This window comes from Tympanuchus pallidicinctus, unplaced genomic scaffold (assembly GCF_026119805.1).
Source record: "Tympanuchus pallidicinctus isolate F22 unplaced genomic scaffold, pur_lepc_1.0 scaffold3, whole genome shotgun sequence".
In the NCBI taxonomy this organism is placed as follows: Eukaryota; Metazoa; Chordata; class Aves; order Galliformes; family Phasianidae; genus Tympanuchus; species Tympanuchus pallidicinctus.
The window spans coordinates 17,674,100-17,692,343 of NW_026294747.1; the positions used below are offsets into that span (position 1 = coordinate 17,674,100).

Consider the following 18,244-nt stretch of genomic DNA (forward strand, 5'->3'; position numbering starts at 1 on the left):
TATTTATACATACTATTATTGTGGCTTCGCTGTGGTCCGTGTTAAAAGGGGCTTGGGGTCACTTCAGTGATTCTGTTTGGAATGCAGTCCGAACGCCTTTGAATGATACACAAGAAAGGGAGCACTGAATTCCAACACGGGAATTTTGTGCCCACTGCATCCATTACAGTGATATTCATAAACTCTGTTCTTAAGTGCGCCCATTTTATATAGATTACAACACAGAATATCTTTTAATCGTTTAAAATCGTTTAATCTTCCTTGAACATCTAGGTAAACTGACCTTAACCTCTATACATTTGGCCAAGTTTGATAAACTTTGCTTCCTACCTCTGTATCCAAATGAGGGAAATGCCAGAAGATGATAAGAAACTACAGGATGTAGGTGGGTGTAAGGCATTACCCAACCTCTGTGTAGTTTATGACCTGACCTCTGGAGCTATGACCCCTGAACAGGCCAAAACAGGGCTTTGCAGCTGGCTTTACTCCAAGTTCATTCCGTGCAATTAGGTCACTGAAAACCAGTTCATTTACTACAATGCCTCTTACAGCTACCACTGAGAATAAAAGGGCCCAAAGAAATGTGTACTGTTATTATACTGATAATATTATTTTTGTTTTTTTGTGTGCAAAAGAAGGAATAAGTTCAGGGCATATAGGGAAAACAAGGCAATTAACTTTGTTTGGAAGTCTGATAATCTAAAATTAGCCATGACCCAAGAGTGGCTGTAACAAACAGTAAGGAGTAAGGGAAAAGAAATTATAAACGGGAGCTGTATCGTCATGCAGAGACTTCAGTGAGTCAAAGGAATATAAAGATAGATCAGTTGTCCTTTGAAAGGTGAGGGATTTACATAGGAGCCGATAAGCAAATCACTTTTCCAGGCTTCACAGGAGTCAATCTCAGATGAGATTTGAAAGATGCCAGAATGGTAGCTCTAGGGATCAGAGCCAGAACTTCAGTGAAATGTGTACGTGAATAAACTAAATATTACATATGAATGAGCTTGTTGGACATTTTAGTAACAAATGGGATTTCTGTCAGCATACAGCTTCAGGCTTTCTCCTGACAGAATGAAACAACTGGTTTTTAAAAAATCCCCTTCTTGTTACAGCCATGTATACACAAACAGTGACACCCTTCTTGAATCTCTCACACGACAGGAGATTAGCCATGGCACCTCCAAGGTCAGCTGGAATCAAAGGCAGCCCACAGGCCAGCTCTGGTATCCCCAAGGGTTGAGCCAATGGCCTTTATCTCGGGGTTACAGTGAAATGCAAGGAGCAGACGGAACTTACACTCAGCTTTCTGCTTCTGGACCAGATGAGGTGCGAAGAGTATAGTAATCCAGGCAGGTCCCTTAGTGCAGAGGTGTTCTGGATGAATTAAACCCTCATATCTTAGTGTCTCTGAGCCCAGAAGATCCTGGGGCAGAGATGAGCTAGGGAAGGTGTGCTGTGCTAGTAAAACTGTGGTCCATAGATTTGGAATTATTAGGTGACCCTATATGGCTGCTCTTGTCTACAGTGGCTGCCCAAGATTGTCACCAGGACATCTCTGCTTCTTCCCCACCTTTTGCTGGACAGGTCTGAGTGACTCTGTGCTTGTCTTCTTTATTAGCAAAAATAAACAAAGAAAGAAAAACTCTGAAATGACACTCAGGCATTTATTTATGTTTGCTAAGATATGAATTCCATTAGAGTGCAATTTTAGTAGCCTCTGCTTTTTTTTTTTTTTTTTTTTTTTTTTTTTTCTTTCTGCAGAGGAAGGCCTCCACGTTAACACAAACCGACATAATCAAGTTTTATTTTTTTTCCTGTGGTTTCTTAGTTCAGAGCTGGTTTTCCTTTCACACAGTGTACTTTGACATCAATCATAGGTGAGATATGATTAAAAATGTAAACATTCATCCATGTAATTTTCAAAAAAAAACTTGCTTACTTTATGGAGTGTAAATAGCATAGAAAGACACAATCCTTGTCTCCAAAAGCTGACACATTAAATTCTGTGAGCAGTGGGTAGTCAGCAGGGGCCTCCATCAGAGCCCAGCATTGCTGATACCCGCTCTCTTGTTTTGTATGAGTGCATTTGTCCATGCTGGAGTAATGCTAACAGAGAATAGCTCTGAGGAGTCCACAGGAGATCATACGTGCATGCTCCCAAGATGGCTAATTTCAAATTTGGTCAAAAAGTCTTTAATAAAGTTTTAGGAATTTTCATTATTTCATGTGCTTACAATATTTTCACTATGTATGATTCATCCTAGGGCATGTGTGAAAGACCCCAATGAAAATAAGCACTGGAGAAATATTCCATGATCTTATGGGAAGTGTTAGGAGCCCAGTTGCTTAGATGCAGCTTTGGCATTTGTCTAGAAGCTCTGAAAGCTTTTCTTTGCTTGGGGAAAGTGGAGAACAACCATGTGCCCCTTCGAAAATTCTGCTATCACTGATTCTTTCACACTTGAAAAAAGCCATCTGTATGAACCAGATAGCCGCTCACTTTTCAGCTCCACATGTTCTCTCTTTGGGTTGTTAGCTGAGATTCTTAACAAGACGACCACTAGCTGCGGTTCCAGCAGTGGAGTTTTTGGCTCTGAACACCTGTGCGGTAGGAGAAAGGCTGAGCCCAGTGAACATTCATCAGATGACAGCAACAATAAATTACTGAAGTGTTGAGCCGGATTTGAAGAGGTAGCACAAAGATAAAAGACTCCAGAAACCCTTTGCAATTCCCTTAGTCATCCATTCCCACTGAAGGCTTCTCTTTTGAAGTTTCCAGGAAGCCTCACGTGCCCTTTGCTCGTCCTTTTGGTAGGAGCTCTTATCTGCCTCGTGCAGACCCAACCACTTTTTGCTGTACTACTCAAAACCAGTTATTACGGGATAAACAAACTGTGTTTGCTGATGCATGTTCTCAGTTCCCTTATCAGCTGAGCAACACGCTTCTCTTGCACGTTGGGTCAAACTCACTGCTGGTCCAGCTCCAAGAATTCCTGGGGAATTCAGTGTTCACACCTCCTGTAAGAGAAAAGCAACCATGTTGTGACAGAGTATTGTCTTACGAGCGGACCTAGAAATTCCCAGTGTTGCAAAACATCCTCAGGTGTATAATCCCAGGTCTTATACATTTTATTAAGCTAGCAACGTGACATCTAAGCACTTTTAAATGTAGCTGTCAAGATGCTGCAAGATATTGTCAGATGGAAGAGTATGTGTCTTAGTGTAGAAGAACTTCATTTTTATTCAGATTGTCTCTTGAAAGTAAATGCAAATAAGTAAACAGTCTGTACCTCAAAACTGACTTTCAGGTATTGTGAAATACACTGTTAATGTTATCTGGTAAGAGATGCAAGACAAGTTTTTTTTTGCAGGGATAACCATGCCCACAGTAGCAGTACAGAAGTCAGGATCTCAGGCACAAGCCTGCAGCTAGGGGCTCAGCTGCCCACCACCCAGGGTCCCAGCCCTAAGAGGAATAGCCTCAGCACTGCAGGCTGGTTGTTACTACTCCAGTCATACTGGAGCAGCATCCCCCCCTGCCCAGCTATTCCAGCACCTCCACAGAAATAAAACTTGCACTCGATCTACCTTCGGTCCCAGGCTTCACTAACTTACACCAACATACATGTAACCAGAATACCTCAGAGTACAGCAGAGATGTTCAGGAAGCACTCAGCAAATGGCATTTCAACCTGTCATTACAAAAGAAATATCTCTTCCCTGAAAAGTGGGATTTTCATGCATCATATGTTTCCCACCAAAAAATAATTACATATTGGAAAGCCAAATTTGTAATAGGGAAGTCATGCAAGAACAGCTTTTTGATCATCCCTTTACTGTTTGCAAAGAATACAGAGAAGGGGGCTTAAAGAGATTTTGAGTATTGCCTGAGTATCGTTGCAAATAGTGAAATGGTTGGTATGCAGAGAATAAGCCATAGACATCATTAGGTGCATTTTTTCTAGCAGAAGTTTATGAGTTTTTACAACCAATGACCGAATGTCCCCACAGGCTTCAACACGTACAGCTGAGCTGTATGCATTTAACCATCACTCACAGAGGAGAGAAGTACACATCATCAGTGTACCAATCACTTCCCAACAATTCACGGGAAGTATCCATACAAAATGCTATCTGAAGATGCCCTGGGATGCTCAGACTATATTTGAGGATGTGAAGGGGCTGCATCCACACCACTGGATAGGTCAGGCTGTGCCATACCGATACCTGCTTACTTAGCACTTGCAAAACAGTCCATGCTTAGGTCAGGAGATTTAAGTTCTGGTCGGGTATAAGTCTGTCTACTGTGCAATTTTAAGCAGGTCACGTCAATCTTGGGCCATAGTTTCCCCACCTATGGAATGGGGTTTGTATCTTCAAAAGGGAAGAAACAATGAATTGCTGCTTGCAAGGCACTTGTAAGGCGTTGAACAGAATGGGGTTCACTGCTACAAAATATGTTGATTAACTAATAGGCAGAAATCTGCTGCTATGTTAAGAACCATTCAGAAATATGCCATCTCATTAGACTGGAACAAAACAACCCCCAGCAGGGGGGGAACAAGTTACTTCAAACAAGGTTCAACTTTCTGCCAGATTAATCTTTGTCTCATGGATAGACTTGTGAATCATAATTTAATTACAATTCTTTAAATGTTTTTTTATATCATATCTGCATCTCTCTGTTCTATGCCTTTTTATGGTTTCTTTTCTGTTGCGGGTCTGAGGAATAGATCATTTTTCCCAGTGTCCATTAAAATTTCCATTGCCTGCAGTGCAATAAAAGAGATGAACCTGCTGCAAGAGAAATAAGCTGATGCTGCGCTGTCTTTTTAGAGCAACAAAAATCTTTATAGATTATTTTTCCAAGTGTCATGAATCTCCTTCAAAGTCACAAGTCACTGTTATCAATTAATAGACTTAATAGTCTCATTTTCAATTCACATTCAGGCCATGCAGAGGCTGTGCTCATCCTGGCAGATGGTTGAAAGCTTTGCCTTTCAGAGATAAAATGTTACCTTGTACATGGGGGTAGTGAGGAGGGGGGTGATTCAGGAGCAGAAAGACGTGTTAAAGTGCAGCACCTGAGGCCTTCTTGTTTTCTGAATTTACAATCTCAGGCTGGCAGTCGTATAAATGAGTGATGCTCTATGATGTTCCCTTCCAAGCAGGCTACGAAATTGGCAGGGAGTCTTCGGTTTTGTGCTGATGTGTCCAGAATTCCAATAATTTGATTCTTGGGTATAATGACAATTGGAGGCACAGTATTACCTTGAGAACAGAGAGGGGAGAGTCAGCTTCTGTATCCTCTATCGAATTAACAACCGATTCCCATTTACTCTCCCTGCTGAAAACTCTATTATGCAGGGTTCTTATTGCCCTTATTCAAGGACATGGAATTAAAAAAGTAATATTGATGGTAATGCTCTCATTTTCCTACCATGACATTGAATAATGGGGACAAAGAAGGGAAATCTTGAGGGATGACATGCCTTTTAAAATACTGACGGTGTTGAAAACACATAAAGGACACTATATTAGAATATCAGCTGATGAAGTCTTATTCAGAATACCATGCTTTTTTCAATGACTTTAAATAATTTTTGCTTTTATTTTTTATCATCGTTTTCTGAATATTTTATTTTCTTTTTATTCCAGAAGAGATTCCTGGCTGTAAGGAGTACAGTTGTGAGGATGGAGGGGAAGTGTTGGTTAAACCAGTTCCAAGAGAAACCTCTTCTCCCTCCACTTGGACTCAAATAACAGGAGTTATATATGAGTTATGAGCAGTATGAGATATGCAGCTGGCTTGAAAAAGTGGGAACTCACAGCAGTGTGATGAATGTAACATCACATGGCAGTTTGACAGCAGAAGAAATGCTAGGAATGACTACAGCATTTTGTTGTGTTTATCCTTGCGTTTTTATACTTGGTAGATTTTTATACTGTTTTTTTAACCTCTTCCCTTTGTTGGCATGCATACATCACATTCTGTGATGTCTAAGGGTTTATCTGGCTAGGAAAAGCCATCTACAGATTGACATAATTATACAGACAGAGGCAGAGTTATACTACTGCTCAAGTGGAGACTTGTCTTGGCACAAGTTTTTGTCTTCCAGTTTACCTTAGGCCTTACACAGACTAGATAAAATAGGTGGTCTTATAATAAAATAAGAACATCCACATCCTTCAGCATCATTCCATGGAATATACATTCATTTAAGTTAAACTATTTTTTCCCATGTAAGAGATACCTTACACAAAATAATGAGTGCATTGGGATTTTTGGAAATTTTTTTAAGAGCAAGTGATGGTGTCTCCATTTCACAAGTGAGCAATGGAGAAGCAGAATATTTCACTAAATTGCTAAAAGTCACACAGGAAGCACTTTAGGAGGTGGGAACAAAACACAGATCTTGCTTTCATTAGCAAGAATTCTATGAACTACTGACATTATTACCTCATCTCAACTCAGATGGTAATGAGGCCCCTCACACTGTTTTCAGTCAGACCTCTCTATGAGGTGGAACTGTGGAAATCAGCTCTGCAGCGTGTCTGAGAATGGTTGAAGACTACACTGCAAGGGGTTTAGGGAATAAATGTCTTAAGTCTGCTCTGTAATGATCTTAGTTGCTCCTGACCGTATCAATGCCATCTTTACATCAATGTAATTCTGCCATCAGTTATTCCACTGTCACTTCTGCTATTGCACAGCATGAGGTCTGAACAGGGTTCAAAACCTCTTTGTAGCAATTCTGAAAAGTCAAAATCATTGCCCACTTTGCCAAAGTCCCTGGCAGTGTCAGGACCACAGGCAGAATGCTGCCCAGCCTCTGAAGCATGCTCCACATGTTGGGGTAGACTTCATCCTCCCTGGTGTAACACATTCCCTTTGATATCTACCTATTTGTCTCAATATGCCAGTAGCACAGGGCTGCAGGGAAAGCAGCTTTATAGCTGACTGTCATCTGTATTTTTTATTTTTATTTTTTTTTTGCCATGAACTTGTAGATGTTAATGAAGCTGTAAGCAGCCCTTTCCCCTCTTGTACTGCGGTGCTGTCAGGGTTTACTTTTTCAGGGAAAGGAGAAGTGTGAAAAAAGAGATCCCTGAGAGATACATTACCATAGGGCTTGATGACCTGCAAAGCATTAAAGGCATCTGCAATGAAGCTGTTTTTTATGAACTTGTCTGGCTAACCGTGTGAGCACGCTGCACAGACCTGAAGAATGTCTGTGCACCTGCACCTTGCTTTAGCATCATGAATACGCTCAGTAAGTGGTGCAAACTAACAAGGTACTGTGACAGAGTTTTTGCAATAAGCCAGTGGGGATGATGAAGGTGATAGCTGGATTTTCCTTGTTCTGGGTACACAGCTTTATAGCTTTCTTGCCTGTGCTGGCAAGGATGTGTATTAGGCTAAGAGCTGTAATTATAACAGCTGTCAGTGGCCTCCAGAGGTCAGCATATCACTTGAGAAGAACTAAATCAAGGAGGACTCAAAAGGCCCTTTCTCATTTCAAGCATGAGATCATGGCTCCTGTATAGTTTTCAGCTTCAGTTGTAGTAAGATTTAAAGCTTTTTGCCCTCAGTTCTGCCTGTGATAACAACAGCAAGGAAAAAAATAGCTCTCAGGATACCCACTGTAAAATGCAACATGTTGTCACTAATTAGCACCACTAGAAAAATGAGAACTAAAAAAATGTCCCTTAGGTGACAATCTTATTTAAATGAATGGGACAAATAGGAATCTATGTGTTTAGGTGCTACTGCTTATGTGTTGCTACTAATGAGATGAAAGCACATAACAGCTGTGTTCTGAGCTGATTGTTAGACTTGTTCCACTGTGCTATAAGCTCTATTTTTAATATGTTTGAACAGAATTAACAGCCCTTGTGACACTCTGAAAAGGACAGAGTGGAACCAGAAAACATGTAGACGTGAAGAGGATGAGAAGTGTGAAATAGCTTTCACACAAGAAAGAACTTAGATTATTCATCCCAAAATGATACAAGTTGGAGGGTTTGTGATATGTCTATAAGGACAAGCATAGTGCAAAAAATAATGATGAGAAATGACATTTATCCTCTCTTCCAGCATGTTGGACACCCAACTAAGTCATCAAATAACAGCTTTTGAAAAATACAAAGCACAGAATTAAATTGAGAAATTGGTTGCTTTTGAAGGAAGCCAAAACTTCAAAAGCCAGAAAGAGACCAGGCAAACTCACGGGGAATGGGTCTGAGCTGCTGTTAAGCACTGGGGCCTGAGGGCAAAGCTCAGAGCTGCTGTTAGGGCTTTGAACAGAAATCTTTCTAAACATGAGTAAATTTTGATTGGCTCAAGTTATATTAGACTGGTTTCAATGATCTAGAGCAAAATGAGGACCTAATCCTACATGACCTCCTCTGAGATCAGACAGCTTATTCTTATGTTGCACACTAACACCCAAATGTATTTCACGGCATCAGCCAGCCCAAAACATCCTTACAGGCACCCAAGGGTCCACGTCACACAATATTACCCCATTGGTCCTTAGTATGAAGAACTCCATAAAACTTCTTGAGGCTCACTGGTGTTTTCCTGCTGCTGCTTTGAAACACAACCTTAAGTGAATTCAGCAAGAATCAGCTGTAGTCCAAGTGCAGAAATCCCGCTACAGAAAATAAAATAAATGATCCAAACAAAATATTCCATCTGATTTCCAAGAAAGAAATAGTAACACTCAAATCTTCTGTCATTTTTATTAAAGCTGCAGAGTCTTACTACACACAACAAATATTTTATCGATATAATCTAAGTTAATAAAATAGCTGAACAACTCTTTAGATTTATATTTGTATAGAAATGATCTATGGAACATCTCAGCTTGAAACAGCAGTGCCTGAAAACAACTATTCAGCAGGACTTTTTTGAAGAACAGTTTGGGACTAGAGGATGCACTCTTCATTCTCACAAAAAAAAAAACAACCCAAACCAACCAACAAAAATCCATGCAAAAATAACCCCCGCCCTCTTCCCCCTTTCTCTCCTAATCCAAAACATACTGCCTTATCAAATGACCACATAAGGGACTGGCCCTTTTTTTCCAGTATTCTTCTTCATGTCTACTTTAGGAGCAGTTGTCTAAACTGAGTAACTAAAAAGAGTTGAAAAGAAAAATCAACTGCACAATCCTAGTCTGCAGGTGACAAAGTCATGACATCTCTTTACATAAGTCACTACTGTTTTTCCATTTATGAACATTCAGTATCACATTGTGTTTGCTCCTCAGCTCTTGCCTATCTGGCTGATGTCAGTTATTGTGGATACGCCTTTGTTAGCAGGCCAGTCTATCTACTATTGCTTCAGTCTCCCTTCTTCATTTATATGTAGTTTGGATTCTACGCAGCACTGCTTGAAAGGGCCTACTCTGTGGTATTTCCCCCCCATTTTAGACAAAGCACATAGCTCAGGTGGTTATCTCCTCACTGCAGCTACGTGTCTGCATCACCCGTGAGATGTCTTTTATAGATCATGAGCCATCTCTTTGCTATATCATTCCATTTATCTTAGTCCACTCGTAGATGTCCTGTTCACATACTATGTCCGAGTTGATGAGGAGGTATCTGTCCCCAACACAGAAGTGTTTCTGGCAGGCTGCACATTTGAAGCATTCAAGGTGATACACTTTGTCCTTCACCCGCATGGTCATCTCATAAGCCCGGATCCGTTTGTCACAGGAGGCACAGAGGCCATCTTGGCCAAAGAGCCTAAAACAACAACAGCAGAGAAGTAATTAGAGTTCCTTTCCCGGAGAGGTGGGGAAAAAAAGTAGTCAAAACAGGAACACAACATCAGTGCATTGCCTCATTAGTCAGACTATTGCCAAGATACATAGAGGTCACACGGAAAGCTGCTGAGCAGAACTCAAACCTCTGAAATACCAAAAACTGAGGAAGAAAGTCCAAGGTCTTCACTTATTTCTAAGGTAAATGACTTCTGTGATCAATGACGCTATCCTGAAACATTGAGCAGATTCAAGCAGAGTAAAGGTTCACCTGATCGTAGATAAAGTTGTGTGATGCTAATACTTCCTCTTATACCATCAACAGAAATTACCTTTCAGTTGATAAACCTTGCCTATCTTCAGCTGTTGCTATTGTGGTTCACAGGAAAAAGTTGCCACATTATGACATATCTATGATTTAATATTCTACTGCATGCACTCATTGCTTCCATATTTGAGATTCTTTCAAACTCAAATACTTCTGTATTCGTGAAATCACTCCTGCTGCATTTCAGGATACATGCTAAGACCTTCCAGGTGCTCTGCTGTCCCAGAAAATTCTATGTTCTTGACTGCTCTTTTGAAAGCAGATTGAGATTCCCTGCTGAAATCAGTATGCTATCTTCTAGCCCCTAGCAAATGCACCATGTATGATGCCCCCATCACAGCATTTGCCAGCATTCTCAGCTGAAGCAGAGCAACATACTCAGTCATGTGTGATGACAAAACGAACAGCAGCATTTCACACAGTCTGCTGGTTACAGTTTTAAAAACATATTATTAATAAATAAGGGACATGTAGAGAGTATGCATGTATATAGAATCATAGAATCATTTAGGTGGGAGAAGATCACTAACATTATCATGTATAGTCCTAAAAGGAGGGAGAAGTCCTATTACTTGTGTATAGAATACACTCATTGACTTTGAATTCTATGTTTCCATACCAATTTCAAAAAGATTTTGTCCACCTTTACACTTCACTTCAGTGCTTGCTTCATGTATCCTGAACTGGAAATGGAACACCTATTACAGAGAGCTCATTAAGGGCAGAAGATATATTTCTTTAGTCTACCAGGAGATGTCAGTGTCTACTTCTGCCCAGCTAAAGTGATAAGGTTACACAAACGTTGCAAGATGTCTCATTAATAATGGAAGATACCATGTTACATAATTAAATAAACAAAAACATTTCATCTCATGGCAAGAAAATACATTACTGCGCTGACACATTTTGTCTTGCTTCCCTTTTAAAACAAAAAGTGTCTGGGAAGCGTAGCTAACACAGGTTCATTGGAACATGATGTCTGCTGAGCGTTTACAAGTGGTCCCATTTCTGCCAAGAGAAATTCCCATCAGTAAGTTCTGGAACACAATTGCTAGGAGCTGCTCTGAGATGCTGCTTTAATTTTAGTAGACTTCAGTAAGGTAGCTGAAAATATATACAACGTCTTAAGCCTGTTCCACAAACTTCCTGCAACAGTAGGGATCCATTGGGACAAATGGGATACAGCCAGCGCAGCTAAGGTCAAAACATTTCTCTGTAACTGAGAACATAGAGATCCTTTATTAAGAATGCTTTGTGAAATATGTTATTCCCAGTTTAATCCTCTTACTTAAAAATTATGGCAAATCAGATAGGAAGATAGATGTTGCTGAAAACTCCACTGGGTCCAGCTTAACAGGACCAAACTTCCCTGTACTGGCTGCAGCTCCACACTACACATCCAGCACATGATTTCTTTCTGCTTGAAGTGCTCCTGATAAGTTACCAGTGATGCAGAAAAAGACATGGATCGATCCATGTACAAAAGGCTGTCACTTCAGAACCAAACAAGTACAGCAGTCTCACTGCTTGGTGGAATCAAGCGTCTCTTATAGGATTGACATTACCACATCAGGAAAATGAATTAAATTCAGTTACCTTGGATACCATGTTCTTAAATGAGAGAACGAAATGATCTTTCATCAGTAGCCAATCTCAGCACCTGCTTTTATATAACTTTCAGCTCCAAAGCAATGCCTGGAGTGGCACAAAACTGCTTAAAGCCATTCTGGGCAACTGGCTTGCAGTCAGCATGGGTGGGAAGGTCTTCCTCAAATTCTTCACTGTTTCCCAATTTCTGCTTGGCAGTACCCCATGCTGACACGGCTGAGTCAGCATCCAGCTATGTGGGGAGCAGCAGCACTGAGCAAACCCCATTACTCTTAAACTCTACATCTAAGATTAGCCAAAATGAATTATGCATGATCCTTTGTTCACTAGCTGTACCTTAAATTGATAGAGAAAGCTGAAATGGTAGAAAGAAGCGGAGGTGAATAGAATAAGTTGCCCAGAGAGGCGGTGGATGCCCCATCCCCGGAGACACACAAGGTCAGGCTGGATGGGGCTGTGAGTGCCTGATCTAGCTTAGGCGTCCCTGTTCATTGCAGGGGAGGTGAACCAGATGGCATTTAAGGTCCCTTCCAACTCACACGATCCCATGATTCTATGAGAAGCGGGCTGGGAGGCCGCATACCTGAGATAGTCCCTCCGGCAGAGCTTCCTGCCCAGCTTGTAGTACAGCCGCCGGCCCACCTCTCCCAGCCGGCACCCGCACAGGTCGCAGCTGAGGCAGTCCTCGTGCCAGTACTGGTCGATGGCCTTTAGGAAATAACGGTCCCCGATGTTCTGCTGGCAGCCCCCGCATGTCAGCAGCGAGGGGGGGATCTGCAGCACCTCGTCCACCGGCTCCCTGCGAACAAAAGGGGCGTTGGAGAAGGGAAACACGCTGCCATCATGAGAAGGAGGAGGAAGAAAACCAAAACTAAACACAATGGCAGATGGGTCGGGTGAGAACACAGAGCACACCCTCATTTTTTCTCCCAATGGAGTGAACAATTTATCCCCTTCTAACACGAGAGGGAGCGAGCAGGACTTCACTCTTATTGCGCTTTAAGGAGATTGGGATAACTTAAAGTATAAGGAGCTAATAAAAGTAACCAAATATTTGCTAATCTGTTTTATATTTTTCTTCAAAGGATAATACAGAAACACAAAGATCTCTTTATCACCCAGGAGTATTCATTACCGTAAATACACCTACAATCTTAATAAAGCATTCCTGCCAGTGTAGATACTTTGTTTTTTCTGCTGGACAAACACAAATTGCTCATCATTGGGCTCAATCCACACAGTTCTTAAAAATATAGATATTCCACGATTTTCATGCGATTGAAGACTGCACTTTTTCAGACATTTTTTCAGACACTTATTCCAAAAGGTGCCTGGATTCACTATGAAAACACTAATTAGGTCCATGCGGGCAGACAAATACCAACAATCACAGTCCTACGAGTTCTGACTGTATTCTGTTTTCCAGTAAATCTGTTTTGCCCACAACACATAGCCAGGCTTTAGTTTCCACTTAAAAAAAAAAAAAAAAAAGCTTTTTTTTCCCCCGATTTTTAAGATTTACCTATAAATGTCTGCATGAACTCAGACAACATCTGGATCTACTTCTAACTTACTGAAGAGCTCCACAAAGCACCTCTGCACCCCGAAATACACAAGCCTATTGTTTAGACCCGATGCTTTCAGTTTTGACTGTGGCGCTGCTTGGGAGCAAAGGGAATTCTGTCTCACAGAGATCTGTGGGTCTAGAAAAGGTACCTGAGGGAAACTACACGCAGCCAGCTTTCCTCTGGGGAATGTAAATTTGGAGACTAAGTCCGGGGATGTTATTTCACTGAGCAGCATTAAATAAATAACGACAACAGATGTAGCTGCTGCCCACCTGGTTTATGCTTTGCTGCTGTTTTGAATGAAGCCCAGATTTCATCTGACGTTCAAAAGCTGAAAGGAAGGCAGGTGAGCTCAGTTCTGCAGTGACCCAGACCCTCACCCAGACCCCAGGGATGCTTATAAGAAGACTCTGGGATAAGTGCTTTAGCATCTGTACCATTTCAGCCCTCTGCTAGTGGAAAGGAAATCACAGGTTTGCACATTTAGGTTTATCTGCTTTACTAGACCATGACCAAAGTGCTCAACAGGAGGCAGAGCAGAGCCCCAGACTGTTTGTGGTCCTCACTCAGTTCAGAACTGGGCTGCACTGGGGTTCCAGCAGGCAACAGGAGAACTCCTATAGCTGCTGCCTCAAGGAACTCCATACATTTTTTACTAGGTTAGCAATTTTCTAGGGAAATATGACTCAGTTCAGTGTGGAGAAATGACTGCTGGTCAACATCTTCTGCACTATGAAACTGATCCGGTAGCTTTCACGAGCTGAGCCATGGGATGTGATGAGATGACACGCTCAGCCCACTGCTTTCCCAGTGCCCAAGCTGCTGGGCCCCAGCAGTGCTGCCTAGGCTCTGTAAGTTCCCATTGAAACTCCAAGCAGCCTGGGCTGTGACAGGAGCAGACCCTGCTTATTCCAAGCTTTCTCTATTGAGCCCCATAGTTCCATTCCTGGAGAGTGGGCTCCACTTAGATGAGCTCTGCGTGCCACCCAACAGAACATGCAGCTGGGAGGGAACGCACCTTAGTGTCCCTTATCGGCCATCATGCGAAACCTGAGATTGCAGCCCCAAAGTATCTTGGTCTCACAGGTTCTGGGAATCACAAGGCAGCTCTGTAACAGCCCCACACGTATTTCTGAGGAACAGAATTTCTTTCTTCTGCATCGGCTTTTTGATGTCCACATATTTGCATGCCAGCGAAGTCATTAGGACACCAAGCAGGAAAGCAAATAAATACTGCCAAAACGCTGCAGCGCAAACCGGGACATCAACACCCAGGAGTTCAGATGATGATTTCTCATAGACGATTTAAAAAAAAAAACACGTAGCACACAAAAAATCAAGAGCAACACGGCAGGAATTGATTTAACCCGCAGTGGGGATGGTTCCCCTGCGCTCATCGCAGCTTCAAGAGACGGCATTTGAATATATCACAGGAAACAAACCGCGGACGACCAAACTTAACTAAGAGCTATGTTTTAAGTGCTGTCTGAAAAAGGAGATTTTCTTTCTTTTTCTCTTATCAGACGGGTGTAACTGCAGCTACGAAGGCGCGCAGCGCTGTTTTAAGCCGAGTTGCCATTGCCCCTTGCAAGGACGGTGCCTGCATGTGCGGGAGGGCTGCACACAACCGGCTGCGGGACGGGACCTGCGGGTCGGCCCCTTCCACGAACACGAAAAACGCGGAGGGGAATTCTCACCACCTGCACCGTGGGGTCCCTCCGCACGCCCTCTGCGCAACGCCTCCCCCAGCAAAGCCCTTGAAAGTTGCAAAGCGCCTCGCGTTGTGTAAATGTGGAAGTCGGGCACCCGCAGATAACAGCTCCGACCTTTCGCTATAATCGGCGAAAAGAGCGGGGCAGGTCCGGGGAACCCGGAACGACGATCGCCTTTCAGCTTGGATGAGAGCCCCGCAGCGGGTCCCGCAACCCGCAGGCGGCGGGAAGCACCCGGCCCGGAGCTGCGCCCGCAGCCGCCTCCCGATGGGGCTGTCCGGCACCCGGGCTCCGGCGGCCCCCGCCGGAGAGAAGTCCCCGTGGCAGCCGAGGGGCACGCGGGGCCGGTACGAAGCCGGCCAGCTTGCCGTCGGTGGCACCGCGATGAACGGAGGGGTGGGGAGGCCGGGAGAAAAGACGCCACTTACTCGGAAGGATCGAGGCTCTTCCTCTCGATGGCCGATGACATTGGCAGGGATGGCTCCTTTGTAGCGTGCCTGTGATGCGATCTGCCCCCGCTGCCCCCGCAGAGGCCGTCTGCTCTCGACGCCTTGTCACCAGCCGCGCTCCCCCTCCGCCCCCCAATGACATTCACAGGATTTCCTCCTGCAACACCAAAGAGAGACACAAACGCGGGCTGGGGCGGCTGCCGGGCTCCGCGGCGGGGCTGCCCGCGGGCTCTAACCTCCCATCCTCGCCGCGCTCCTCCTGCGCGCCGGGCGGCGGGGCCGCTCCTCCGGCCGCGGCTCTGAGGGCGGACGGGAGGCGACTACCGCGACTACCGCGGCCACCGCTGCCTGCCCGCCGCTGCCCGCAGCTCTCCGGCGCCTGCCCGGCCGCGGCTCTCAGCTCGCCCCGCGGAGCCGGGCGGGTGCTGCGGCCGGGGAGCTCGGCATCGCTATTAGTGCTGCGCGGCGCGGCCCCGGCTCTCCGGTTTCATTTCCTTTTTCCTGATCACGATTCAAATACAATAGAAGGAAATCACGCTTAAAGAGACAGCTGCCCGTTTCTTAACTGGACTCCTGGGGGTTTAGCAACACAAACAGCGGCATCACGACTCGCTCGGCTTCTTAAAGAGACAGAGCTCGGGCTCCCCGCAACCGGGGCTGCGAGCTGACGCTGCGTTTTCACATCGCGACGTCACGGAGCAGCACCGCACCGCTGCTCGGGGCTCCCGGGGAGGTGCGCGACCCGAAAGGGCTGAGGGAAACCTCGACCGGCTCCGAGCTGTCGGCACCCCGGCCCCACGCGGAATCACAGCGGCCGTCACGCTCCCTCTCCTCGTCCTCTCCAGTCCCTACACACGCACATGCCCACACCAGGCACGTTTCGCTACGGCACCTGGAAATCGGGCGCTGGGTCAGAACTCGAGCGCTGTTTTCTACCTAGAGTACAAATCGGTCAACTAAACTGTGCTTCCCTTGTATCCCGTTGTGTTCCAGAGTCACTGGTCGCTGGTGTCTGCTTCCAGATGCCCCCGAGTTCTCGGTAAGCACTATAACAAATTTATATCTTGACGCTGCTTGGTGTTAATGAGCTATAAAAGCTCGAGAGTACAGTATTGATCCATAATGAATCACACGGAAGCTAAAGATGGGAAACTCCTGCCTGAATGTCTCTATTTCCACTCCCATCCTTCCTCCCCCTCCTCTCCATCAGCACAGCGTGTCCCGGAAAGAACTGATTTACAGGGCCAGAGTGAAAACTATTACAGTGGTTATAGCATTTTCCCAGACTGTGTGGCATGAGATGCCCGTAGCTGCTGGAGGCAGAGCCCTGGCTGAAATGAGCTGCTCGCCCCACTAATTCCTTCAGAAACAGTAAGAAAAGATCAGCAGTAAAGTGCTAGCAGAAGCATTTAGCTTCTATATTAATTCCCAGAACAGAAATACATTTGATGTCTATTTTTATGAGTACATTTTAATTTTTTCATCTTTTTGGTACCGGGGTTATAATATCTGAAATACATTAATGAGCCCGATCCAAAGATTAGTAACGTCAGCAGAAGGACTGTTATTCATTTCAAGGGCTTTGAACTGAGTTCTCGCAACGCTTTAGAGCCATCACTGGTCATTAGAATACATCTTTCTTATTCTTTAAGCTGTTACAGCATAGCAGCCGCTCTCACAACCAAATGTTCCCGTCATGGTACAGCTCTTTCACCAGGTTCCATGGACTGCATGATGAACATTTCGTTTCTTATATTAGTTGGCTTTAAAGGTGTATCAAAAACAGCCATAAGAACTTCAAACGTGTTGGGGGTGAGAGAGGAGGAAGAAAAGAAAAAAGCACTTCTGAGCTAGATTTCTCCCAGCCCCATGTCTCAAGGTTTAATAAAGTATAAACTCTGAGTCACAATTTCCCTAACTACTGGGGTAATCATACTCTGAACGGCTCCTGATGGGATAACGTGAGCAATTCCTTAAGGCCAGGTGCATTTTCTGCTTTCAGAGGACACAGCTGTGCTACAGAAGAGCTGTAGCTCTTTTGGCATGCTCCCTCTCTTCTATGTACTTTTCCAAAATTTACAGGAAATAAACATCTTAAGACCTCTGTCTATGTGAAAGAGGTCAGCTCAGTCACCTGTTTTGGTGAGGGACAAAAATAGAGATGTTGACACATTTCAGACCCAGAACAAACTTCTTAGAAAAGCCAACTCCTTAAATGTAATCCTCATGATGGTGCTAGCATCATCACATATTCCCACAGACACCACCTATCTCCCAGTGTAAAGAGCTGTAACAACAATCACAAAGTTATTTCTTGTTTTCTCTCTTTCCTCTGAGAGGCAAAACAGTATGGGGAGAGCTAGTAGGAGCAAATAAATCAATCAATCTCCTGATTGCTGCTCCACCAGGCTTAGTGGGACAGTGGTGGAGCTCAATCTGCTTAAGCAAAGAGCAAAGGGGATCAAAGTTACAGATCTTGAGTAAACTGCACTGCAAAGGCACCAGGCAATGCTTGGCCCTGTACATCAGGAGCCAGTGTCCTGTCCTGATGGGGAGCACCAAGTTAAACTGCTCTTGGGTTTTCCTGAATGAAATTTCTCAAGAACCTTTTCTCCAGGTTTCTGAGCTGCCTTTGGCTGTCCATTTTCACTGGATTCACTGTGAAAAAGCGGCAAGAGCCATCTCTTCTAGCACCTTAGGGGATCAAAAGCATACACTTTTGGGGGAGACATTGCAATTTTCCTTTACTGGGTTTGTATTTAATAGGCTCTCACTCTGGACAGTGAACTTTGGCATGCCCACCCAA

General features: G+C 44.1%; 1 protein-coding gene across 1 annotated transcript; it reads right to left on the minus strand.

The window, feature by feature from the left end:
- Window positions 1-8,734: 8,734 nt before the first annotated feature.
- On the minus strand, window positions 8,735-16,056 carry LMO2 (LIM domain only 2). Its single transcript, XM_052693142.1, has 4 exons — window positions 16,005-16,056; window positions 15,418-15,595; window positions 12,293-12,508; window positions 8,735-9,756 (listed from the first exon to the last, which is right to left on the minus strand). Exons 1-4 carry the CDS (start codon window positions 16,039-16,041, stop codon window positions 9,537-9,539), a joined length of 651 nt encoding a protein of 216 aa, XP_052549102.1. The 5' UTR covers window positions 16,042-16,056; the 3' UTR covers window positions 8,735-9,536.
- Between the last annotated feature and the right edge of the window lie 2,188 nt (window positions 16,057-18,244).